This window comes from Propithecus coquereli, unplaced genomic scaffold, assembly GCF_000956105.1.
Source record: "Propithecus coquereli isolate 6110/MARCELLA unplaced genomic scaffold, Pcoq_1.0 Scaffold621, whole genome shotgun sequence".
Taxonomy (NCBI): Eukaryota; Metazoa; Chordata; class Mammalia; order Primates; family Indriidae; genus Propithecus; species Propithecus coquereli.
Genome location: NW_012152186.1, coordinates 304,490 through 328,559, shown reverse-complemented (window position 1 = coordinate 328,559; position 24,070 = coordinate 304,490). Strand labels below are relative to the sequence as shown.

Sequence of the window (24,070 nt, the reverse complement as noted above, 5' to 3'; positions counted from 1 at the left end):
CGCCCCCCGCGTCTCCAGGCGGCCATTATCCGCGGGCGGCGCGGGCCACACCTGCGCCCGCAGCCCTCCGCCCTCCCCGCCCCCAGCGCCGTCTGGGCGGAGGGGACTCCTGGGGCAGCCCGGCCTGCGGGGGGAGCCGGCGCCCCGCACCCTAGAGGTTCGCAGTCGCCAACAGGGAGGAACGGCGGTGAACGCGAGTCCCGCCCACACATCGAGGTGCGGTCTGCAGATGCCCGCGGACACACAGGATCCCCCAAAGGCTTACCTGCGGGAGTGGCCCTTCCTGGGAGAGTGGGGGGTCTCTGCCCGGCCCTGGAGACCCGATTACCAAGGGCCCTGTCCTCGGGGAGAGGACGTTGCCACCACAGCACAGCAGCAGTGGGGGGCTGTGCTAACAGGGGGCAGGTGGGAGCTTCTGGTCTTGACACCTCAGCTGAGACCAGAGGTGGGGGGGTGGAGGGCCTTAGGCTGGGGAACAGGTGGACCAAAGGCCTGCGCGCGAGTAAGGGCGGAGGCGGCAGAACACCAGCCTGAGCCCTCTTCTTTCTCAGACACTCCCTGTCCCCCATCCCCATTTCTGGGGACACTGAGATCACACCCACCTGTGTCCAGAGTATCTCTGAGCAGGAAACCACCTTGGGTGCTGGGGGGCAGTGGGGTTTGGGTTGGGACTGTCCCCCTTGGACTCCCCCATCCGCCCACCACCTTTCCTGTGAGCGGGGGCCCAGGCTCCCCTAGAGCCCCACCTTGGCTGCCCCTCCCCTGCAGGGACTGGGGTGTTAGGCCACTGGTCTCCAGGCTGGACGTGGTGCCTCCCCTCCAGAACGCAGCCAGACCCCGGGGCCAGCCTGACCCTGACAAGGGAGATGGGATCCTGGCACGAGAGCTTCCCTCCAGCCAGGGCCGATCTCATCCCGCCCGTCCTCGCCAGCAACGGAAATGGACTCAGCCATGTCTGGAGGCTCCTGGCCAGGGCCCACCCCCACCCTGCCCAGCCCCCAGCACCCCGAGCGAGGAAGGGGACGAGAGGTACCCTGTCTGCAAGAAAGCAGAAACAGGGCTGTTGCAGCTGCTTTTGCTCCTGAGCTCGGCGGTGAGGGAAGGAATGATTACTCGAAACAGTGCTTAGAGAGAAGGGAAGAGACCAAAGTCTGCAGGAGAAAATGGCCTCCGCAGCTAACTTCCTCCCCGTATGTATTTCCAAGGACACATGCAAAGGGCCAGGGCCGTTTGCTAATTTCTTTAACATTGTCCATACAGGTCAGCTGTTTTTAGCTGAACTTTGCACTCAGCAAACAAGCAGCTTCGGGCAGGTGTTTTCACCTGACCCTTCATTCACCTGCTCAGGTTCTTCCCATCCATCCTTTCTTCCAGGCCCAGCCCCTACACAGGCCCCTTTGCACCTTTTAAAAATAGGTCAATGACCCTGCCCCGTGGGGCCTGAGGGTCTCGGCCTAGCCCAGGGGGTCTGGGATGGATGTGGCCAAACTGTCGGAGGCTGGGAGTGGGGCCCTGAGACCACGGCCGCTGGCGAAACTGGGTGGGGAGGGCACTGAGAGCCTCCCTGGCAGCAAAGTGCCTCTCCTCCGGTCCCAGAGTCCCCTGGGCAGGGCTCTGCCTATTCCCCAACTGGCCCTCCCGGGCCCCTGTGCCACTGAGCCGTCTGCCTCGCTCCCCTCCTCCCCACCTGGAAGGACCCCGCTCAGGGCCCCACAGCAGGAGATGGGGAGACCCAAGCCACACACGTACAGCCTCCAGCTGATGTGTGAACCCCAGCAGACGGGCCTGGCACACGAACCCGGCACCCACGGCGGTGCACCGTGCCAGGCCGGCGCAGACACACGCTCTCGCCGCAGTCACACCTTCTCCTTGACCCCACAGCCAGGCCCCACACATGGGACGGTGTTGCAGTGGCCCCCAAAGCCCTGCTGCTCTCGCTTCCCCACAATCCCTTCTCCTGGATCCTCCTTCATTGAGGCCCCGACCCCGTCTGAACCCCCCTCCTCTCGCTGAGTCCTCAGCCCTCAATGAGCCGTGTGAGCCCCTCCCCCACCTTCTCCCTGTCCCAGCTGAGCCCGGATCCCCTCCAACTCCTCACATCCCCCCTTTCCATGGGGGTCCAAGCCCCGCCCAGGCCAGACATTTCGGGGTCCCACATCGCCCCTACGCCCCCTCCGCGGCACGCGGCCCTGGCACGCCCCCGCCCGCGAGAGCCTGTTTCTGGGGGAGATCCTTGTCCCGGCGCCAACCCCGTGGCTGTCTCAGACCCGCAGTGGGACCGGGCGGCCCGGGACTCGCGGGTGCCGGGGCGCGCAGGGTTAACTCGGGCCACCTCGGGCGCAGGGCCGGGCGGGGTGGGAGCCCCGCGGGACAGGGGCGGGGCAGCCTCGGACACCGCCGGCCTCGCCCGAAGCCATGGCCGCCGGCCCCGCACCCTCCGGCGGGCGCGCCCGCGCGCAGAGGCTGCATCTGAGCAAGGTGGGGGGCGCGGGGGGCGCGCTGTCCCCGCACCGCCCGGGCCGGGAGGGCGGGAGAGAGCGGGCGGGTGGCCGGTGCGGGAGCGCGCGGTGCCCGCGGCCTGGGGGCTGCGCTCGGCGGGCCGGCGCGTCCCCCAGCCCTGCGCCCCCGCCGGGCCTCTCCCGCCAGCTGTCGCCAGCTGCCGCCCCGCGCTAATCCGGCCTGAGCGCTCTGACCCGGGCATCGGGCCGGCTTGGGAATCGGGACCTGGGACCTGGGGGCGGCCGGAGAAGCCCCTCACGGCCCCTCCGCCCAGATGGAGCGGGTGGTCCTGAGCATGCAGGACCCCGACCAGGGCGTCAGGATGCGGAGCCAGCGCCTGCTCATCACCGTCGTCCCCCACGCGGTGACCGGTGAGGCGAGGCGCTGCGGGCCGGGCGCGGACCGGGCGGGGGCAGTGCGCGCCTCGGCCTCCTCCACCGCAATCTCCTGCGCAGGCGGCGACGTCGTGGAGTGGCTGATCCAGAAGTTCTGCATCTCGCAGGAGGGTGAGGGGTCAGCCGGCGGGCCGCCTTCCGCTCCAGAACCAGGCTGGGGTCGCTGGCTGGTGGCACAGGGCTGGGTCTTCTGGGGGTCACGGGCGTCAGGCCCTGCAGGGTGTGCTGGGGTTGGGGGAACTCAGGCCCGGGTCCCCCAGCTGACACCACCCCACTCTCCCAGAGGCCCTGCACCTGGGCACTCTTCTGGTGCAGCATGGCTACATATACCCACTGCGGGACCCTGGCATCCTGGTGCTCCGGCAGGACGAGACGCCCTACAGGTTCCAGGTCAGGCTGGGCGGGGAGCAGGTGGGACCCCAGCTACCTACCCAGAAGGCCAACTAGTGGAGACTCTAGGGAGGGGCGTGGAGCTTGCTGGGATTGGAGTGGGATGTGGCGATGGCATCGTGGGCTGGTGGTCTACTGCCCCCTCCCCAAAAGGCCTGGACTGGAAGTATCCGTGTGGTGAGAAGGACTAGGTTAAGGGACAGAGTGTCAGTTTTCCTGGTGCCACAGCAGGGACCCCATTAGAGGTAATAACTACAGAAGATTCTGCTGGCTTCCTGAGGGTCCTAGACCCTCACCCCTGAAGAAGGAGGCTATGGGGGGCATGAGGACAGGAGCCCTGCACTTCATGTCCTCAGACGTGATGGAGACCCTTCCCTCCTCCCCAACCACATCAGGGACCCAGGCCCAGCCTGCCACCAGTGGTCTCCCCACCCCAAGCACAGACTGTGACTGCCCCACCCCACCCTGAAGGGAGGGCTCAGGCAACCACTGTCAGGAGGCTGCCGCTGCCCAGAGCTCCAAGGGGAGAGCTGAGCTCAGTTCCAAAGGGGCCGAATGGCCAAAGTTCAGCAGGGCCTCTGGGTGGTGGGCAGACAGGGAGGTCCTCAGAGACCCTCTGCAAAGCCCAGTCCCCTTCCGAGGGAGCTGTGAGGGGATATGTCACCTGGGGTGGTCCCAGACACCCTTCTCCCTGCACCCCACCAGACACCGTACTTCTGGACAAGCACCCTGTGGCCAGCCGCCGAGCTGGACTATGGTGAGTGAGGAGGGGGCGGGCTAGCCTGAGGACAAGCTCCCAGGATGGTGGACCCAAGGATGATGCTGCGGGGTAGGAGCAGGGCTGCCCTCTGCAGCCCGCACCGTCTTTCCAGCCATCTACCTGGCCAAGAAGAACATGCGGAAGCAGGGGTCCCTGCTCGACCATGAGAAGGTGGGACCCTGCACCAGGCTTCATCCAGCTGGAAGAGTCCTTGGCCCCGCGTTTGCCCCAGAACATATAGCCCAGGCCCCGAGATCACCCCCTGCACACACCCCTACTCCCTGCACAGTCTCCCTGGAGTAGTGGGTTCCAAGCCCTGGAGCTGGGCACAGGAGGGGGTTACCCACCGAGACCCTGCTGCCCCCAGGAGCGCTATGACCAGCTGCACAAGAGGATCAACCACGCGTGGGACCTGGTGCTGATGCAGGCCAGAGAGCAACTGCGGTGAGACCTTGCCGCCTGCCCGCGACACTAACCCGACCTGTTCCGGAAGCTGTGGGACCTGTCTGGCACTGCCTAGGAGTGGTTGCCCACTCAGGCCTGGGGCTGAGGGTCGGGGGAGGCACTGCAGTGGCTCAGTGTTTTCCCAACTCTGCCTACTCCTCCCAGGGCAGCTAAGCAGCGCAGGAAGGGGGACAGGCTGGTCATTGCATGCCAGGAGCAGACTTTCTGGCTGGTGAACAGGCCCCCGGTAAGCCCTTGATGGGGAGTGGGGGTGTCATGCTTCCCTGGAAAGCTCCCGCAGGGCCTCCGTTTTGAGCCTGTGAAGGACACGCCTTCCAGGTCCTGGTTCGCCCAGAGATCTGCAGGTCAGGTCTGAGGCTGCCCCACCCCAAGACCACAGGACAAACCAGCTGCTCTCTCAGTCTGAGGGGGACTGAAGACCCTCAGGAGAAGGCAGAGTGTGGGGCTGGCCTCAGCTACAGCATGAGGGACTGAGGTCACAGCCCAGGAGTTTCTGGGGTGCTCGCTTGGTATCAGGCCTTACCCAGAACTGCGGTCCTGGCAGGTGGTTTGAGGTCCCACTACCATCGGGGGCAGTGGGGAGACCAGGTGGATAGGCCACGCAGCGGGGGCACGAGCAGAGAGGAGCCGGGGCTTGGGGCCGGGTCGGGGCTCCTGCGCTCCCTTGAGCGTGTCCACATTACAGGGTGAAGTGCTTCAGCTTCCGGGGGTCTGTGGAGGTAGAACTCAGCCCTAGGGTGGGGTCTCAGAAGGCCACCAGAGCTGTGCCCCCACCTCACCTCATCTCCCCTCTGCAGCCCGGGTCCCCCAATGTGCTGGAGCAGGGTCCAGAGCTCAGCTGCTGCGCCGCCAGCCCAGTGCAGATGGTGAGCCCCGCTCGCGTGCCCACCCCACTGCACCGTGGGACTGCTCGGGGGCTGGGGCTGCCCGTCCCTGCGTCCTCCAGACCACCCAAGTGACACATGGTACAGCTGCTCCTGGTCACTCTGCCCTTGCCCTCCCCACCCCCAGTGGCCTGCTAACTCACCTTCTCTTCCCTGCCACCTGCTGCCATGGTACACGTAAGTGCAGTGGTCCTGGGGCAGGGAGGGGGCTCTTCCCCCAGGCTGGGACAATATCAGGGCTCACAGGGACTTGGAGGGGTGACCAGCAGGGTTACAGGCCTGAGGGACCTGGGCTGAGCCAGCCTCCTGCCTCCTGGGCCTCTGGTGGCCTCCAGAACTAGAGGGAACCAGACCAGGACAGACATATCCCCAAGTCGTAGCAGCAAAGCCTTTTGTTCAAAACGAACCACCAAACCCACAACGGAGAACAGATGAACTTCTTCCTGGGTTCAAAACCCCACACAGGGCCGGGCGCGGTGGCTCACGCCTGTAATCCTAGCTCTCTGGGAGGCCGAGGCGGGCGGATTGTTCTGAGTTCAGGAGTCCGAGACCAGCCTGAGCAAGAGCGAGACCCCGTCTCTACTAAAAATAGAAAGAAATGAATGGGACAACTAAAAATATATAGAAAAAATTAGCCGGGCATGGTGGCGCATGCCTGTAGTCCCAGCTACTCGGGAGGCTGAGGCAGGAGGATCGCTTGAGCCCAGGAGTTTGAGGTTGCTGTGAGCTAGGCTGACGCCACGGCACTCTAGCCCGGGCAACACAGTGAGACTCTGTCTCAAAAAAAAAAAAAAAAAAAAAACCACAGTGTTGGTCGAAGAGAGCTGGGGCAAATGTTGGGACTCAAACATGTCCTGATCACGTGGCGGGTCCCCTGCTTCTGGCTCCAGACCCATGTGGGGAACATGGGTCAGCGGCCTCAGGGTCACGGCTCCTGAGTTTGAGTTAAACCCGAGTTCCCCAGTGTCAGCCCATTAGGAGTGCTTTTCATGTATATGTTGTTTAAAAAAATGATTTAAATGCATTTGAAAATATGACATATTAATCACAGTTGGGGGACTTCAAGGCAACTGTGAGAAGCTGAGGGTTCTGTGGAATGTTCCGGAAATCTCTGGACTACAGGCCCCCAGAGGTCTCCTGGAAAGTCAAACTCCCCATTGGAGGAGGGGGCTCTGAGGGACAGGGCTGGGCCTGAGCTGTTCTCTGTAATATCCTGCTGGGGCAGGGTCTCGGTCGTGGGCCTGCGATCTAACTGCAGTCACCTGTCCCCTTCTAGACCAAGAGCTCGGATTTCTATAAGCAGGAGGTAGGTCCGGGGTGGGTGGGGGTTTGGCCTCCCGCCCCCAGCTCAGGACTAGGCTCACGAGTCTCTTGTCCTAGATTGAGTGCTGCAGGAAGGCCCTGGGCAGGGCCCGGGTGAAGTCTTCTGTCTGCCTTGAGGCGTGAGTCGGGGGGGCAGCTGGAGACCCCCAGCCCAGAGCCCAGACCCTTTCTTGCGCGCCCTGTCCCTGAGGCCCCGTCCTGCCCAGCCCCCGGCACTGTCCTCTCCAGGTACCTGCAGTTCAGCGTCCAACACAGGCTGCACGACCCCATGCTGTCGGGCTGCCTGCCCGGCAACCCCTGGATCACAGACAGCGCCGCCTACTGGGCTGTGAACTCGCCCACGTGAGCCCTGGGCGGGGCGGGCAGGGGCCTGTGTGCTCCCATCCTGGGCTGGCGCAGGGTCAGCCCAGCCACCCAACACCCTCTTCCCCCAGGGCGGCGGCACCTACAAAGCTCCGCGTGGAGCGCTGGGCCTTCAGCTTTCAGGAGCTGCTGGAAGACCCCGTGGGGCGGGCCCATTTCATGGACTTTCTCAGGAAGGAGTTCAGTGGTGAGAAGCCCCCCCCACTACCTGCTCTGGACCCCGTGAGGGAGGCTGCTGCCTGGGACCCTGTCCCCCACGTTTCTGCCCGCCCCTCAGGAGTCCCCTGCTGGCTCCTGACCGGGTTCCCGGGCCCCCAGCTGAAAACCTCAGCTTCTGGGAGGCGTGTGAGGAGCTTCGCTACGGAGGGCAGGCCCAAGTCCCTGCCCTGGTGGACGCCGTGTACCAGTGAGTGCCGCGGGCCGGGTGCTGGCCGGCTGCTGGGCAGACATACCCGCCTGGATGACCTGACACTGTCCCACGCCCAGGCAGTTCCTGGCTCCTGGCGCTGCCCACTGGGTCAACATTGACAGCCGGACGATGGAGCGGACCCTGGAAGGGCTGCGCCAGCCCCACCGCTACGTCCTGGATGACGCCCAGCTGCACATATACATGCTCATGAAGAAGGTGGGCCCTGGGCCAGCCTGGAGGGTGTGGGGTGGGGGTGCCCCAGCTGGGCCTCGCCATCTGTACTCACTGACCACGCTGCCCCTGCCCGTGGGAGCGCCTTCCCTGGGGCCCGCTGGCCTGGGGGTCCCGGGGCCTTGGCTGCACTGTGCCGGCTGTTCTCTGAGGTGGTTTCGTCCTGTAGCTCGCTCCGTCCACAGACAGCAGACAGGGGCGGAGGGGCTGAAGGACCTGCCCAGGTCCCATGCTTAGTAAGGGTCTGGTTTCGACTTGGAAAAGCATTTTAATATAGAAATTTTCAAGTATGAACAGAAATGAATTAAAATGAATCCCTGTGTACCCATGGCCTACCTTCAACTCAGGGCCTGTCCTGACAGGTCTACCCACCTCCTACCACCCTCCCCTTGTTACCTGAAAGCCACTTCCAGACTTCCTACCTAGAGATACTTCAGCATACATATATATCTTTCTCTATAGCATATGGACACCTCCCGTTTTCAAACCTTACTGTAGATGCCAACATGACACTGTAAACAAACAGCACTTACTTAATGCCCCCGAATACCTAATCAGCGTTCTCACCTCCTCCCTCGGCCTATGTGTTGGTTTCCTGTGACTGCTGTAAGAAACCACCACGAAGCAAGAGTCATGTTCTTACAGCTCCGGAGGTCAGAAGTCTGACACGGTCTCCCTGGGCTGAGGTCAAGTGTCTGCAGGGAAACCACTTCCTGCCTTTGCCAGCCTGGCTCTTGGCCCTGTCCTCTCTTCAGAGCCAGCAAGGCAGCATCGTCCCACCCCTCTCTGACCCTCCAGCCGCCCCCTTTCACTCACAAAGGCAGCCGTGATCCTGCTGCGCCCACCGGATAATCCAGGATCATCTCCCGTCTTGAGACCCTAAATATAATCACAGCTGTAAAAGCACTTTACGCGCACGGGGACTTACTCTCAGGTTGAAGGATTAGGCGTGGACATCCCTGGGGCGCAGGGGGATTATTCCGTATACTGCAGCCTATAATTATTTCTTTCTCTTTTTTTAATTTGCTTGAATTTGAATCCTGATTTTGTTAGAATTGGTCAATAAGTCTCCTGAATCTCTTTTTTTTTTTTTTTTTTTTGAAAGAGTCTCACTGTGTTGCCCGGGCTAGAGTGAGGGCGTGGCGTCAACCTAGCTCACAGCAACCTCAAACTCCTGGGCTCAAGTGATCCTTCTGCCTCAGCCTCCCGAGGAGCTGGGACTACAGGCATGCACCACCATGCCCGGCTAATTTTTTCTATGTATTTTTAGTTGGCCGATTAATTTCTTTCTATTTTTAGTAGAGACGGGGTCTCGCTCTTGCTCAGGCTGGTCTCGAACTCCTGAGCTCAAACAATCCGCCCGCCTCGGCCTCCCAGAGAGCTAGGATTACAGGCGTGAGCCACCGCGCCCGGCCTTGAATCTCTTTTTGAAGTATAGGTTTTTCTCCACGTCATCTCCCCCTTCTTCTTTGGAGGCGCGGGATCCTTTGTCCAGCCTGTTTCTCACAGCCTGGCTCTTGCTGACCACATCCCTGTGGCCTCGTTGACCTGTTTCTCTGCCCTGTCTTTCTGTAAGGGAGCAGTTACATTCAAGGCTCGGTCAGATTCATCTCCAGGGTTTGTTGCTTGTTTGCCTGGTTTTGTTGGGGTGGTGTTTGGTGTCTTCTGTCAGGGTACACGAGGTGCCGTTGCCTCTCTTTCTGGTGCAGCCACTGCCCTGCCTGTGTTAGGGACTGCGGCGCGGTCCTGTTCTAGCTCCGTCCCTGCCTCTTTATCAGCGGATGCTTCTGAGCCGCCTCCCTCCCCTCTCTCTGGGTGTCCAGTGGTGCCGACTGCGGGAGAAAGGCAGGTGCTCGACACCTTCCTTTATTTACCACCTTTAAAAATAATGAATTGGAGTCAGGCGCGGAGGCTCAAGCCTGTAACCCCAGCACTCTGGGAGGCTGAGGCAGAAAGATCACTTGAGCCCAGGAGTTTGAGTCCAGCCTGGGCAATATAACAAGACCCTCTTCTCTAAAAACGAAAAAAATCTATTAAAAAATGAGCTGGACCTTAGTATCTGCCGAGGGTGGTGAGGTTTGGATCTTTTTAATACCATCAGAAAATCACAGATGTCACCATATCTGATGTGTTTCAATCCCACATTCAGTCATGCTTAGGTGGTGAGCACACGGCCCCACAGTGGCCGTGTGGCTCCCAGTCATCCAATGTGTCTCCCCGGCCACCGCGGCGGCTCCCCTTCTCTCACTCGTCCCCGGCTTGTCCTGCCCACCCCTGGAGTCGGCCGTTTCCACGGCAGTCCTGGCCCTTTCCAAGGGTGGCGTTTAGAAACCACAGCCTGTGTTCCTGTGTTCCTTGCTCCCTGGTACAGAATTAGGAAACACGTGTCTTAAACAAAAACCAGGAGCTCTTGCTAACACTTCACTCAGGATCCCAGGTTTTCCTTAAACTCTCTGGTCCTTGCTCGCATGTTGCAGATCGTGTCAGCACTGCTGATACGATCACGCGTGTGCTTTCCTCACACGTCACTCTCAGCCCAACAACACGCTACCATCTGCACTGTGGCCACTGAAAATGGTTGTCTTCTCTTTTCGGGCCTATGTATGTTCCCTGTTTAGGACGTCACCTTGAGCGGCTCTGCTGCGTGTGCTTAGGGTTACGACACCGACTGGGTACGTGGCTGGTGTCACTTGTCCCACTTCACTTTCAGTGTTTGGGAATTGCTTTTGTATTTTATAATTATATAAAATATCTATTCAGTTCCAAAATCAGTTCTACACAGAGCAAGGTCTGTTTAAGAGAATCTGGCTCATATCCCTGCCCCCTCCCCTTCTCCCCTCCTTCCCACCAAAGTGAACAATTTAAAACGTATTTTTCTTTAAAAGTATAAGCAAGTATAGTCAGATCCCTTTCCTTTTTATTTACCCCTGTGCAGTCCCCTCTGCCCCACTTTGTTTCCTCCATGCCCTGCCCTCGCTCTGCAGGCACCTCCCGTGCGGCTGCTCAGGGTCCCGCACTGGAGGTGCCGCCATCTACTCGTGCTTGGGCACGAGGGCCCCCGCCCAGCTTCTGCAGTGAATGGCCCAGGGGACGGGAGCCCAGGTGTCCCCGAGTCCGATGGTCCCGCAGGTCTGGGTGCCCCCAGCACCGTGCGCTGGGACTGGGTTAGAGGCTGCACCTTGCTGGGGAGAGGGGGTGGCTGGGTCAGAGCCGGACGCCGTCCCTTGCAGGACTCCTACCCTAGGTTCCTGAAGTCTGACTTGTACAAGGGCCTGCTGGCGGAGGCAGGGATCCCGCTGGAGACGAAGAGACGGTGAGCCCAAGCAGTGCCCCGTTCCCGGCTGCCGCTCCCCAGAAACGGCCGAGGCCTGTGTGAGGTGGGCAGGACTCCGCCGGCCACCTGCCATCAGCCCCCTTCTTGCCCACAGGGTGTTCCCGTTCCCACGGAAGCCGTGGCACGCAAGCCCCAGCCCTGCTCTCCTTCCTCCCTCTGGGGAGCCCATGGTGGCTGGCGGCCCTGACGGTGGTGACAGCGTGGCCTAGGTGGACCTGGCCCCTGTCGTCCTCACCTCCTACCTCCCAGGCCCTCCTGCCCAACACCCTGCTGACTGCACGGTCACCCTCCCCCTGGCCCAGGGTCCTGGCAGCTGCTGCCTCCCCAGCACGGATGTCCCCGGTGCCAGCCTCACTGTGGGGCACACAGGCCTCTCTCTAGCTTCCTTCTCCTTTTCCTCTGGGCAAGTCCTCTCTGCCAGGGGGACTGGTCCCGTGCTGATTCCCAGCGAGGGGGTTGCACTGGCCACGCGTGGGGCGGGGCAGGCCCCGTTACCTGAAGAAAGGTGAGACCAGGGCCACACGGAGTTCCTGGCATGCTGTGGTCTTCAGTTCCCCCCTGGGTCACGTCAGCCGGTGAATACCTGGAAGCAAGATGCACAGACAGGTGGCACTTGCCACGTGATGAGGAAATGCAGGTCTCAGGGCAGACTCTGCCCCGTCCAGGAGCAGCTCTGCCGTGAGGACCAACTGAGGACCCTAGAGAGCTCCCTCAGCTCCACGGAGGCCATGCTGAGCCTGCGTCATGCTCACCACCTTCCAGAGCTGCACCCGCACCACCCTCGCCTGGACTGGCACCACACACGTTCCAGAACTTGGTTTTCCACCTTGAACCTGTGGCTGCTGCACCAGCTTTGTGCAGATGATTCTGACATCATCACTCCACTGACAAGGAGGCCCCTCTTTCTGTCAGGGCAGATCTGGGCAGGTGTCCTCCCTGCCAAGCCTCTCTCCGTGCACCACGTTACTCCCCTCCCCCAAGTGGCCTACTGCCCCCCAGGCTGCGTGAAGGTACAGGCTAGCTCCTTTGGGGGTGCAGCTCTGACTGGCTCAGCTGGGGGGGGGTGCCAGCCCTAACCACAGGGCTTGCCCACGCGTCAAGCTCCCACCCTCTTCCAGCACAAAAATAAAAGACCCCTGGGTCCTCACTTTGAGCCCATCCTGCTGTCGGTGCAGCTCATGGTGAGTGCACATAGGATGCGTGTGCGTGTGCACGACGTGTGCGTATGTAGCTTGCATGTGGTGTGTGAGGCATGCATTATGTAGTGTGTGCACGTGTAGGGTATGCATGTGAGGTGTGCACGTGTGTAGTGTCTGTGTGAGGAATGCATATGCATGTCTGCATAGAATGCATGCACGTTTAGTGTGCGCACGTGAGGCATGTGTGTGTAAGCACATGTACATAGGATGTGTGCATGTCTCCTGTTGTGGACATACGTGCGTGTGTAGTTTGCACGTGAGGCATTCATACGTGTTAAGAAGCATGCATGTATGTACTATGCACATGTGAGGTGTACACTGTGGCATATGAATGTGAGGCATGTGCGTGTGTGGTGTGCGTGCTTGTGGCATGTATGTGGTGAGGGAGGTGGGGAAGGTCACTAGGGCTCAGGTTAAACAGCAGCATCCGTGGAGGGTCCCAGGCATGTGGGGTCAATGGAGGAGGGACCAGCCTTCTCAGGCTAAATTTGGGAATCTTCTCCTCTTTAGGAGGAGATAGCTGGGGGTCCGCCTGCACTCTGGTGGGTGGAGGCGCACCAGGTAGCGTGAGGGAGTCTGCCCTCCAGGGGAAAGAGTGAGGAAACCGACTCCAGGGAGCCTGTGGGGAGGAGGGGCTCCTGGCACCGAATCGGCAGTTGTGCCCAACCTGCCCCAAGTCCTCCAGACACACAGAGCCCCCCGGACCTCCAGGACCCCTCCCCTGCAGGGGGTGCAGACTCTCAGCACCCCAGGGGCAGACCTTCCCCTCTCCTTCCAGCGTCTTGGTTTTCACTCAGGGGACTTGGCCCGTAGCCCTGTGGCTCCTCCATGCTCAAGGCTGGGTGGGCTGGGTGACTTTTCTCAGGGACAAGGGACCCACTTCTTGGCCCGAGGGCTCCCACCTGTTCAAACCCTCCCAAGCCTTGGCAAGGAGAAACAGGAACAAAGTCACACCTGTGCAGCTATGCAACAGGAAACTCCCGCAGGGTCCTCTAAAGCAACTGCCCTCTTCGTTTCCACGCCCAGAGCTGCGTCTCATGGAAGCCCCCTGCCAGGCTCCTCCCCTGGTGGCTGCCAGAGCTCACCCCCACCCTTGCTTCCTGCGGGCCCTTGGCCGGCCCAGAGGACGCAGGGGTGCCGAGGCCACCGCTGTCGCTTCCACTGGGCTGGGTGCGTGGCTTGGAGGGCAGGAGTCCTCAAACCACAGATGCCCCTGGAGGCTGTGCTGACGCTTCTAGGGGGCAGGTCTGCGTGTGCGGTGCTCACCTCTCAGCCAGCCTTCCCACCCTGACCAGGAGTGGCAGCACACTGCTGGCCACCGTGCCAGGAACAAATCCATCCCACTCCTTTGGGAGCGGAGAGACGGGCAGACAGACACCAGCTCACAGCTGACCACTGGGCTTTTTCAGACAGTGCAAAAACGTTTATTCTGGTTTCTTCCATGGTGACTGGAGTCATCAGGCTGCTTTGGCTACAAAGCTTGGGCTCTGGTGTCTGGGCAGGGCCCACAGCTGCCCTTGGCCTCGGGGCAACAAGGCACAGAGGTGAGTCCTGGACCAGGCGACAGACTGGTGGGAGTGAGAGCACCGAGTGGGAGGCAGGAGGCACCAGGTGCTTCCCACGCCCAGGGCACAGGGGCCCTCAAGGGACAAGCAGCTCCAGTGTGCACTGACCTACACGTGCATTTTACAGCCAGTTCCCTGGGACAGTCACAGCACACACAGCAGCATGAGGGGCGTGAAGCCCCCAAGGGCACCTGCGAGCAGCTGCTGGCGCCCCACTCCAGTGCACTACCCCACCTGTCAGGAGCCCGCGGGCCGAGTCGAAGGGCCCAAGTCACCCACCATGCTGGAGGGTTCCCTCCTCGCTCTGGGAAGGGCTGGGGGCTAGAGCTGCCTCAGGTCCCAGCTGCTGTCCTGAGGCCACCCCCAGGGCCCCTACCCTCTGAGCTCCATGACTCTGGGGGACAGAGCACAGAGAGAATCAAACAGGAAGGCGGGAAGGGACTTCTGCAGGAAGTGTGGGCAGCACATTCTCAGGGACACCCTGGGCCCTTCCAATGATCTCGGCCTTTCTGCCTGGGGAGAAGCTGGCGGGCGAAGGGTGCCATGTGAGGATGGGGTGCCGTGGGGCCACGCCCTGCTTGAGCTGGCCCGGGGAGGCCACCACAAAGGCAGCCTGGCCACGAGAAGGACCCCGGTGGGGTGCAGCGCGAGCCCCATGTGAGGACTCAGAAGGACATGGCGTGTTGGGCAGCAGGGGAGGCCTGGGCGTCCCTCACCCACACATCCTGGGGAGACCACCGCCAGGGCCTGGGTGGGGCAGTCAAGTACGGAGACCAGGGAAGGCCGACGTCTAACTTCAGCAGCTGGAGTCGCCCTGCAGGGTGCGGCCGGCATGCACCTCACACCTCGCTCCGGTAGCGTAGCCGGGAGAACCGGTCCCTGATGGCCTGGTCACTGTCCGGCCCGGCCTCCCCCAGGCGGACCACCCTGCTGCTCGGGACAAGGTCCCGCACCTTGTGCTTGATCACGGAGACCAGGCCAGGCATGTCTGAGCTCGCCGGGCCTGTCAGGAGCACGTAGGCAGCGTGGCGGCTTGGCTCAAACAGGACCACTGTGGGGCACATGGCTGTTAGGGCCACCAAAGGCCCTAATGGTGGGGAGACCCCAGCCCCCACTCAAGGCCACGCTCACCATCGGAAGTGACGATGTTGGCAGACACGTTGGCCAGCTCCAGCAGCAAGCCAGGCAGGGTGGGGTGGAACATGTACAGGCTGTGCCAGGCAGCTCTGGTCTCCTGCAGCGAGAGCCAACAGCGGCTCTCACTGTGCCTGGGCCACAGGTGGGTCTGGGCAGCCTCAGGTCACTGCCACAGGGTGCTGTGGCCGCAGTGGCTGTGCTCGGAGCTCTGCACCGACCTCCACCCCTCCCTCCCCCAACCCGACCCTGACCCTACCAGGGCACTGCCCTCCCATCCCCACCAGAGGGCTGCTGAGTCCACCCTTGGGACATCCCGGACACTTCCTTCGTCACCACCCCATCGTGATGGATCTCACTTGACTTCAATTTATCTGTTGCCACCCAGTCACTGATTAGCTCCTGGGCACTTCCAGTGGGACCCAGGCCCTGGCTCCTGGCATGGGCTGCTCCAAGGTGTCCCGTACCGTCTGGTTGGCACTGCCCAGCTCATGGAGGCCCCAGAAGAAGAAAGCTGAGCGGTGGTCTGCGGTTGGCAGACTGGAGGAGGGAGGGCTGCCGGGCAGGCTGGGGAGGGCATGGCTCCACAGGATGGCCCTGGTGCTGAGGTCCAGGAGCAGGATCTGGGGAGGGAGCAGACACCGTGGGGCAACCTCAGGCTACACGGACACCATGCGCGTCCGCCCACGTAGGCCCTAAAGGCAGCTGCTCTCTGAGGAGCCAGAGCATACCCAGTCCCCTGGGCCACAGCCCGGCTCTCAGACCAGGCCATCCCCAGCTAGCGACAAAGGTGGGACCTCAGAAGGAAGTGCAGCCAACCTGTCTGTCAATGCCGGTTCCATTCTCAATGACCACAGCCAAGGTGTCTGGTTCGTAGTGGCCGAAAATGGGTTTTCTGGAAGAATTAGGGAAGAAGAGCTCAGCCCTCTGTCGAGACTGAGATGTAGAACTACCTGGGGATGGGTGTGCCCCTCAGCCTTCTGTGGCCACACCTGGGCAGGCCCAGGGCAGCCCACAGCAGGCTCCAGGATGAGGGCTGATGGCTGAGGTGGGAGCTGCACGGGCCCCTCCACTGGTGCAGGTAGCAGGGAGGGCAGGTGCGGGGCCTGGCAGCAGCACGTGGGCCCTCTAGTCCACCCCCCCCAGCCCTTATCCCTGGGGCTGCCCCCTGGTCCCTTGGGACACGCCGGCCTGCGGGGGTGGGGTGTGCAGCAAGTGCAGGCTCCCGAGGAAGACCCCTACCTCAGGACCTGGGCTGTGCCGAGCGTCCAGCGGGGAGTCAGCTCCTGCCCATCCAGCAGCACACAGGCCTCCGCGCCCACAAGGAGCACATCCGCGCTAGCTTTCCCCGGGACGCGCACCAGGTAGCGCACTGCTCCGGCGCTAAACAGGAGGCGGGAGGAAGGGCACAGGGTCCCCGGGGGCAAGTGGGAAGGCAGGACCCCCAGCACTGCCTGTCCCAGGGCTGCTTCTCTCAGGCCCCAAAGCCCCGTATTTCTTAGTTCTCCAGCTTGAAAACGTAAAACCCTCACTTCCTGTGCAAAGGAAGACGAGTGCGCCATTGAGAACCTTTCTTCTAGGATTTCACTCAGCTTCTACCTGCCAGTTTCTGGTATCTGAGCCCAGGGTGGCCTCGCAGTACCAACAGCAAGGCCCTGGCACGCCCAGCCCACTTGGCTGCTATGAGCCCCACACAGACCCTCTGCACATGAGGCCTGCGAGTAGAAAGCCGCCGCCCAGACCCACCTGTGCACGAGCATCCTGCAGGTGGTGGCATTGAGCATGTTCTCCCACAGGGGGTCCTTCTTAAATGGGCCGTCTTGCCCGGTCACCTTCTCATAGAGACCTTTCACAGAGCAGCCACAGAGGGAGCTTGCTATTCAAAACACAGAAGAGGCTGAAGTCACCAGGGTCATCCACCAGCCCCACTTCCAGGAATGCGTGGCGCCAGGCCCTCAGGCTGTCTGACCCATGAGGGATCGAGCAGCACGTCAGAAAGAGAGCAGGAGGGGACCAGCCTCCAGGGACGTCACAATCCCTCACATGCTGTGCTCCCCAAGGGTGCTGAACTAATCGTTTTAAGACCAGCACCACCTCTGAGAGCGAAGCCAGTCCTGGGAATACGGCAGGCACAACGTACCGCAGGGGAGGAGGATGTAGTGGGCGCCCGTCCTGGTGACGTGGAGGAGGAAGCCGCTCTCTCCGTCTATGCCAAGGCTGCCTCTGTGCCCGATCTGGTGCCCGGTGCTGCCTGAGTAGATGTAACCGTTAACCTGCAATGGCAGGGCGGTGGGGGATGAGACAGACCAGACATTCAAGAGGGAGGGGCATTTTTAAATGGTGCCAAAGGATAAGGTGGTCAATGTTCTCTTGGTGTGGAGGAAAGAGTGCTCTGACACCAGAGTGTGTGGCGAGCGTCTGGCCCCACAGAGGCTCCAGGTCCCAACACCGCGACAGCACGAATGGCACACGCACGCTCTGCCACTTCTGAGAAGGCCCACAGGCTGCAACTGCTAAGCAGCCCTCAGCATCCCGGGCGTCAGGAATGGGACCTGGGCGGACCTCCAGCAAGTGGTCAGACCCGAGTCCAGTCTGGGCAGTGGAAGTGACAAGGAGGCAGGGCAGAGGCTCTGGCGTATGTGGGCCTCGAGGACGGGAGGCTGGCGCTGCTGGTCTGTACCTCCTCCTCCTCCCGGGCGAGAATCAGCAGGTCTGGGGCCCCGTCGCCATCCACGTCAGGCACCTGGAGCAAAGGGCTCAGGATGGAAGCGTTCCCGCCGGGGCTGCCAGGACGGGTCCACAGGGTTTCCCCTAAAACCAAGCACACTCTCAGCGAACATGACTCCAAATCCCCCCTCACGGCGATCTGGCAACAGCACAGCCTCTGCTGGCAGATGCACGTTGAGGCACCCGTCCCCCGCAACCCGAGGCTCGCCGCACACTCAAAACGGAATCACTTGCCCATGGGCGGGCAGAGGCATGTGTGGCCGTCCTTGTAAAGGAATGGCAGGTACGTTGTGGTGTTCACAGAATATGCAACGTGGCCTTGTGAAAAAGTCTGGATGGTCACATGCCAACATGTTCAAAGTGGTATTTGTGGGAACTGCAGAGCTCTCCCTCCTTTTCCAGTATCTGTGTTTCTAACACTTGGCACTAAACAAGCACCATTGCAGAACATCCAGGGTCGATGCTGACCCTCCCCCCAGGTGGACAGGACCAGACCTCAACCACCTCTCTAGACCCCTCAGAACCCTGCCTCCTCCTGTACCCTGTACCTCTGCACCCATGCAGGCCACAGCTGAGTGGCCCCTCTCTTCGCCCTGCACGCAGAAGGCAGCCAGTGAAGGTGCATGCTCAGAGGTGGACCTACTGACCACAGGTCCTGATGTAACACTTTTTTTTTTTTTTTTGAGACAGGGTCCCACTCTGTTCTCCAGTCTGGAGTGCAGTGGTACGATCACAGCTAACCGTAACGTCGTACTCCTGGGCTCAAGCAATCCCTCCTGTCTCACCTCCCAAGTAGCTGGGACTGCAGGCGCGTACCGCCACACCCAGCTGTTACCGCCACACCCAGCTTTTTTTTTTTTTTTTGTAGAGACAGGGTCTCACTATATTGACCAGGCTGGTTTTGATCTCCTGGTCTCAAGCAATCCTCCTGCCTCGGCCTCCCAAAGTGCTGGGATTACAGGCGTGAGCCACTGCACCTGGCCTGTTACAGCTTCTTACCCAGGCATGAACTCACCAAACCCCTTTTTTCAGACTGATTTCTCGATTCTTAAAATATTTCCAGCTTGTTCTTTATTTTCCTCCATATCTTTCAAACTACAGCTTATGAGGGAAATGCTAACATACACCAAATCTAGGCAGAGAATTCTTTCAGGCCTTGGTAAGATGCAAGGGACGGTCCAACCAAACCACTTCTGCTCCACCCTGTGTTCCCTTCCTTGGTGCTTAACACAACCTGTGAGGTCAGGGCTCAGAGACATAAGCCCTCAAGGTGAAGAGCACCAGGAAGCCAGACCTTCCCGGGGGGTGAAGTTCGGGTTCAGGCTCTGGGCTTGCTCTGGGCACTGCTGCTGTGTGCACCCCATGAACAGCCGGCAGCCCTCCTCTCCGCGTCTCTACCCCACAGGTTTCTGACCGACTCTGCTGCACATCCACAACCAAAATGTAAACCGGAGGTGACAAGACAGCAGCAGGAGACATCAGAGCAGATGAAGGGAGCTGAGGCATGATGAGACCTCCAGGCAATTGCCCGTTCCTTGGAGGTTTCCCACCCCGTAAGCTTCCTTCCCACCCAGCCAGCCACCCTGAGATCTCAGGGCTGACTCCTGTCAGGGCATCCTGGCCTTCGCCCTCCCGGGTGAGGAGGCTCAGGTGCAAGCCCCTCTACCTGGCTGCCTACCTGTGAACAAGTCGACTGCAATCACAGAATCGGGTCTGCCTACAAGGATGCAGGCAGATGACACCTCGCTGCCCCTTGGCTGGGACACAGCACACTTCACGAGGGCCACATCTGGGGCCACAGGCCTCTCCCAGAGCATGCTGCCGTTGGCCCCTGACACAGCTGCCACAAAGGCGCAGGGGGAGGACAAGCCTGCAGGAGAGAGACGCGGGGCGGTTGGGCTGGCCACAGCCTGCGCTCTGCCGGCAGGGGCTTCCCCACACTTCACCCCCCGCCACAGGCCCCACCACACGGCAGGTTTCCTCTATCCCTGGGCCCCTCATCCTTCAGATCCGTGAAGGCTCTAGTGCCGACCCCGGGGGTCAGTAGCCAAGTGGGTTGCTGAGAGCTGAGCCTGTTCCCTGCCTCTTCCTAGTCCTGCTAGAAAGGAGAAATGATGTCATGGTTTCCAGAAATGCCACCGTTTGCTTCCCCCAAGCACTGCTAAAGTGAGAGGATGACCTAAAGCAAAGATTGCTCCTCCTACAGGGAGGTCCTCCTTTTTCAGATAAAGTCAAAATTACCTTCATCAGCGCAGGATTGGTTGAAATTATTGATGCCATTGGTATTTTTATAAAGAAACAGAACATCTCGGATCCTGTCCCTGTTTATGTCTTCCACAGCCAGAAAGTCATAGGTGACTGAAAAAGAAAACCACAGACTATATTCCATGGGCCACGCCTGGGTTACAGGGGAGGTCGAGCCTAACGCCGCCTACACCTCTGCTCTGGGGGGTTGGCAAAGTCAGAATCTGCCACTGTGAGATCAGCCCACAGAGAAGTGGCTTCTTTCTCACAAGGATGAGAGAATTCCTACACCTCTTCCGAGCAGCAGCAACTCTTCATGCACACGGCTGGGATCGGATGGTAGGGCCAGGTGTTAACCTTCAGGAAGGAACGTGCAGGACGCCTGGGTATTATGAACACCCTCTGTTCAGGAACGAATCCCTCCCTAGACCAGGTTGGGAGCTAGACAGTCCATACTCCACACCCGTCAGGGTCTAGTATTTCCTTTCATTCAAGGACTGAAATGATAAACTATATGCCTTAAAATAAAACACCAGAAGAATGAAGTTGGACTTTTATCTTATACAATGTATTTTAGCTGACACAATGTATTCAAAATGGATCAGAACAGCTCGGTGTGTTGGCTTGCATCTATAGGCCCAGCTACTTGGAGGCTCAGGCAGGAGGATCACTTGAGCCCAGGAGTTTGAATCCAGCCTGGGCAACATAGCAAGATCCCGTCTCTTAAAAAAAAAAAAAAAAAGGGTGGGGTGGGGGCAAAGACCTAAACATAACAGCTAAAAACAGAGGGAAAAATCTTCATGACATCGGATTTGATAATGATTTCTTGATATGAAACCAAAAGCATAGGCAACGAAAGCAAGAACAGGCTGGGCTCATGCCTATAATCTTAGTACTTCGGGAGGCCAAGGCAGGAGGATCAGTTTGAGACCACCCTGAGCAACATAGTGAGACCCAGTCTCTACAAAAAGTACAAAAATTAGCCGGGTGTGGTGGTGCGCACCTGTATACCCGCTACTCAGGAGGCTAAGCCCAGGAGTTTGCCGTTGCTGTGAGCTATGATCATGCCACTGTCCTCATGCCCAGGCAACAAAGTGAGACCCTGTCTCTAATAAAAAATTTTAAAAATTAAAAAAATAAAAGCAAAAATAAATTGGACTTCATCAAAATTAAAAACTTTTGTACATCAAAGAACACTAACAAAAGAGTGAAAAGGCAGTCCACAGAATTGGAGAAAATATTTGCAAATCACATGTGATAAGGGATTAATATCCAGAATATATAAAGAAGCCTTAAAAGCCAACAACAAAACAAATCCCCCACAAAAAAAGGACAAAGGACTCAGCAGACATTTCCCCTAGAAGATATATAAATGACCAATAAGCATATAAAAAGAGGCTCGAGGTCACTAATCATTAGGGAGTGCAAATCAAAACCACAGAAAGACACCATTTCAGACCCATTAGGATGGCTATTATAAAACTAAACACAAAAACAGAAAGCAAGTGCTGGCAAAACTGAACTCTTGTGCACTGCTGGTGTGAAGAGAAGTTTGGCAGTTCCTAAAAAGGTTAAAAATAGAATTAGCATGTGATCTAGCAAGTCCACTCCTAGACACAGACCCATAAGAACTGAAAAAGGGACCGACATAGCTGCTTGCACACCATGTTCACAGCGGCCACGTGGTGGAAACGGCGCGGTGCCCATCGACAGGATGAGTGAGCAAACCGCGCTGTACATGAGGACTGAAGCCATAGGAGGGACTGAAGTTCTGACCATGCTACAGCATGAACGAACCTTGAGGACATCCTGCTACCAATAACTGGAATTAGCCAGACACAAATGGACAGAAATTGTATGACGCCACTCACAGGAGGGACCTAGTGCAGGAAAGTCCATGGAGACAGACAGCAGAGACTGGGAGTGGCTGTGGGGAGAGAAATGGGAGTTATTACTTACTGGGTACAGAGTTTCTGTTTAAGATGACGAAAAGTTCTAGAAACAGGGAAACAGTCACACAGCATTGTGAATGTACTTAATGCCACTGAACTGTATACTTAAAAATGGAAATTTTTTTGTGAGGTATTTTACCATGATTTTTAGAAATCAAGCACCAGACACGGGACTTCTACAAAGTCAGTGGTGCAGTGAGGAGCTTGGCAAATCCTCTCCCCAAAAAGTGGTAACACAATAGGACAAATTTGTCAAAAACAACCGTATCAGGATTCTGGATATAGATTAAAGGCAAACAAAAAGCTGAGAAGTGATTATAGTCATGTGTCACATAGCGATGCTTTGGTCAGTGACAGACTGCAGGTACAACGGTGGCCTCGTAAGATGATAATAGAGTTGCCCTATACAGGTGTGCCATTGTTTAATCTTTATAGTGTATTTTTGTTCCACCTTTTCTGTGTGCAGACACACAAGTACTCGCCATTGTGTTACAACTGCCTACAGCACTCAGTACAGTGACATGCTGCACAGGCTTGCAGCCTGCAGCAATAGGCTGTGCCACACAGGCTCGGTGCAGTAGGCTAGACCCCTAGGCTTGTGTGAGTGCACTCCATGATGTTTGCACAATGACCTCATGACACATTTCTCAGAACATATCCCTGTGGTTAAGCGACCCACGACTATATTTAAGAAAAACTACTAAGCCTTGGGTCAGAACAGTGGGAACCAGAGGCATTTTACCTTGGGCAGCTCCCATTCTCCACCTCCCCCCTCAATCAACTGCCCACATGTCTGGGTATTTTTGAAACAACAGCGACCTCCTGGCAGACACATGGTCGTCCAGCTTGAAGCTAGCCACAGGTTGCGACGCAGAGTAGGACAAGTAACACATAGGAAGATTAGCCAGACATTGAACAGACGGATCCAGCCATAGTTGGTCTTGATAAGACCTTACGCATCACTGCAAGTCTGAAGGCTTTGTATACAACCAAGAGAGACTAGAGAGGCACCTAGCTATCTACACATTTAGAAAGACAGAACAATCCTAACATCAAAGCCAGACAAAAGATATCACAAGAAAAAAAAGCTATGTTCAATATCCCTCATTACTATGGACTTAACAATCTTCAGTGAATATTAGCAAACTGAATCCCCCAACTAAAAAAAAGGATTCTGCTGGGCACAGTGGCATGTGCCTACACTCAGGAGGCTGAGACGGAAGGACGGCTTGAGCCCAGCCTGGGAAACATAGAGAGATTCTGTCTCTAAAAAAAGAGAAAAACAAAAAGATTCTATACCATCATCTAACAGATTTTATCCCAGGAATGCAAGGTTGGTTTAACATCTGAAAATAAATTAATGCAATATACCATATTAATAGAACAAAGGACAAAAATCCCACAATAGTCTCATAGATACAAAAAAAGCATTTAATGAAATCCAATATCTTTTCATGACAGAAACTCAACAAACTGGTAAAGGGCATCTACAAAAAACCTACAGCTAACATCATACTCAATGCTAAAAGATGTGATGTTTTCTCCCTAAGATTGGGAAGAAGATATCTGCTCTTACCAGGTCTATTTAAACTTATACTACAATTCTAGCCAGTGAAATTGGTCAAGAAAAATAAATAAAAGGCAACCAGATTGGAAAGGAAGAAGTATCTTTTTCTTCGGCAGATGACACCATTCTACGTAGAAAATCCTCAAGAATACACACACCTCTACTAGATCTAATAAATGAATTTAGCAAGGTCACAAGAAAAAAGTCAATATAATATCAGTAGTATTTCTATATAAAAATCAATCAACCCAAAACTTAAATTCATAAAATAATTCCTTTCATAATAGCACCAAAGAGAATACTTCTGGAATCCAGAAGTGTAAGACTTATGCATGGAACACCGCAAATCATTGTTAAAGTTAAATTAAAGATCTAAATAAATGGAGATACACTCCATATACATGGACTGGAAGATTTAATATTGTTAAGACAGCAATTCTACCCAAACTAATCTATAGATTTTACACAATCACAGCTCACTGCAACCTGAAACTCCTGGGCTCAAGCGATCCTCCTGCCTCAGTCTCCCAAGTAGCTGGGACTACAGTTGCCATGACCACACCCAGCTAATTTTTCTATTTTTTGCAGAGATGGGCTCTTGCTATGTTGCTCAAGCTGATCTCAAACTC

At 57.8% G+C, this 24,070-nt stretch overlaps 2 protein-coding genes across 4 annotated transcripts in view; one reads left to right on the top strand and one right to left on the bottom strand.

The window, feature by feature from the left end:
• Positions 1–2,415: 2,415 nt before the first annotated feature.
• On the top strand, positions 2,416–11,349 carry RGS11 (regulator of G-protein signaling 11). Of its 3 annotated transcripts, XM_012659585.1 has the most exons (17): positions 2,416–2,478; positions 2,774–2,870; positions 2,955–3,005; positions 3,178–3,284; positions 3,990–4,041; positions 4,157–4,215; positions 4,412–4,488; positions 4,654–4,735; positions 5,307–5,375; positions 6,670–6,699; positions 6,774–6,835; positions 6,945–7,058; positions 7,151–7,266; positions 7,398–7,485; positions 7,566–7,704; positions 10,950–11,032; positions 11,148–11,349. In XM_012659585.1, exons 1-17 carry the CDS (start codon positions 2,416–2,418, stop codon positions 11,260–11,262), a joined length of 1,404 nt encoding a protein of 467 aa, XP_012515039.1. In that variant the 3' UTR covers positions 11,263–11,349. The 3 variants fall into 3 exon arrangements, with proteins under 3 accessions (XP_012515039.1, XP_012515040.1, XP_012515041.1); XM_012659586.1 differs by lacking the exon at positions 3,990–4,041 and having other exon boundaries at positions 3,178–3,300; positions 4,154–4,215; XM_012659587.1 differs by lacking the exons at positions 2,416–2,478; positions 2,774–2,870; positions 2,955–3,005; ... (2 more) ...; positions 4,157–4,215; positions 5,307–5,375 and having other exon boundaries at positions 4,466–4,488.
• A 2,263-nt stretch (positions 11,350–13,612) lies between these two features.
• ITFG3 (integrin alpha FG-GAP repeat containing 3) overlaps positions 13,613–24,070 on the bottom strand; it is a 30,175-nt gene continuing 19,717 nt past the window's right edge. Inside the window, exons 4-13 of the mRNA XM_012659598.1 lie at positions 19,920–20,036; positions 19,357–19,548; positions 17,632–17,762; positions 17,092–17,224; positions 16,698–16,827; positions 16,194–16,334; positions 15,771–15,846; positions 15,419–15,574; positions 14,949–15,051; positions 13,613–14,868 (exon numbers count right to left, since the gene is read on the bottom strand). Coding sequence (XP_012515052.1) covers positions 14,657–14,868; positions 14,949–15,051; positions 15,419–15,574; positions 15,771–15,846; positions 16,194–16,334; positions 16,698–16,827; positions 17,092–17,224; positions 17,632–17,762; positions 19,357–19,548; positions 19,920–20,036 — 1,391 coding nt within the window. The 3' untranslated portion in view covers positions 13,613–14,656. The remainder of the gene's footprint in view (positions 14,869–14,948; positions 15,052–15,418; positions 15,575–15,770; positions 15,847–16,193; positions 16,335–16,697; positions 16,828–17,091; positions 17,225–17,631; positions 17,763–19,356; positions 19,549–19,919; positions 20,037–24,070) is intronic.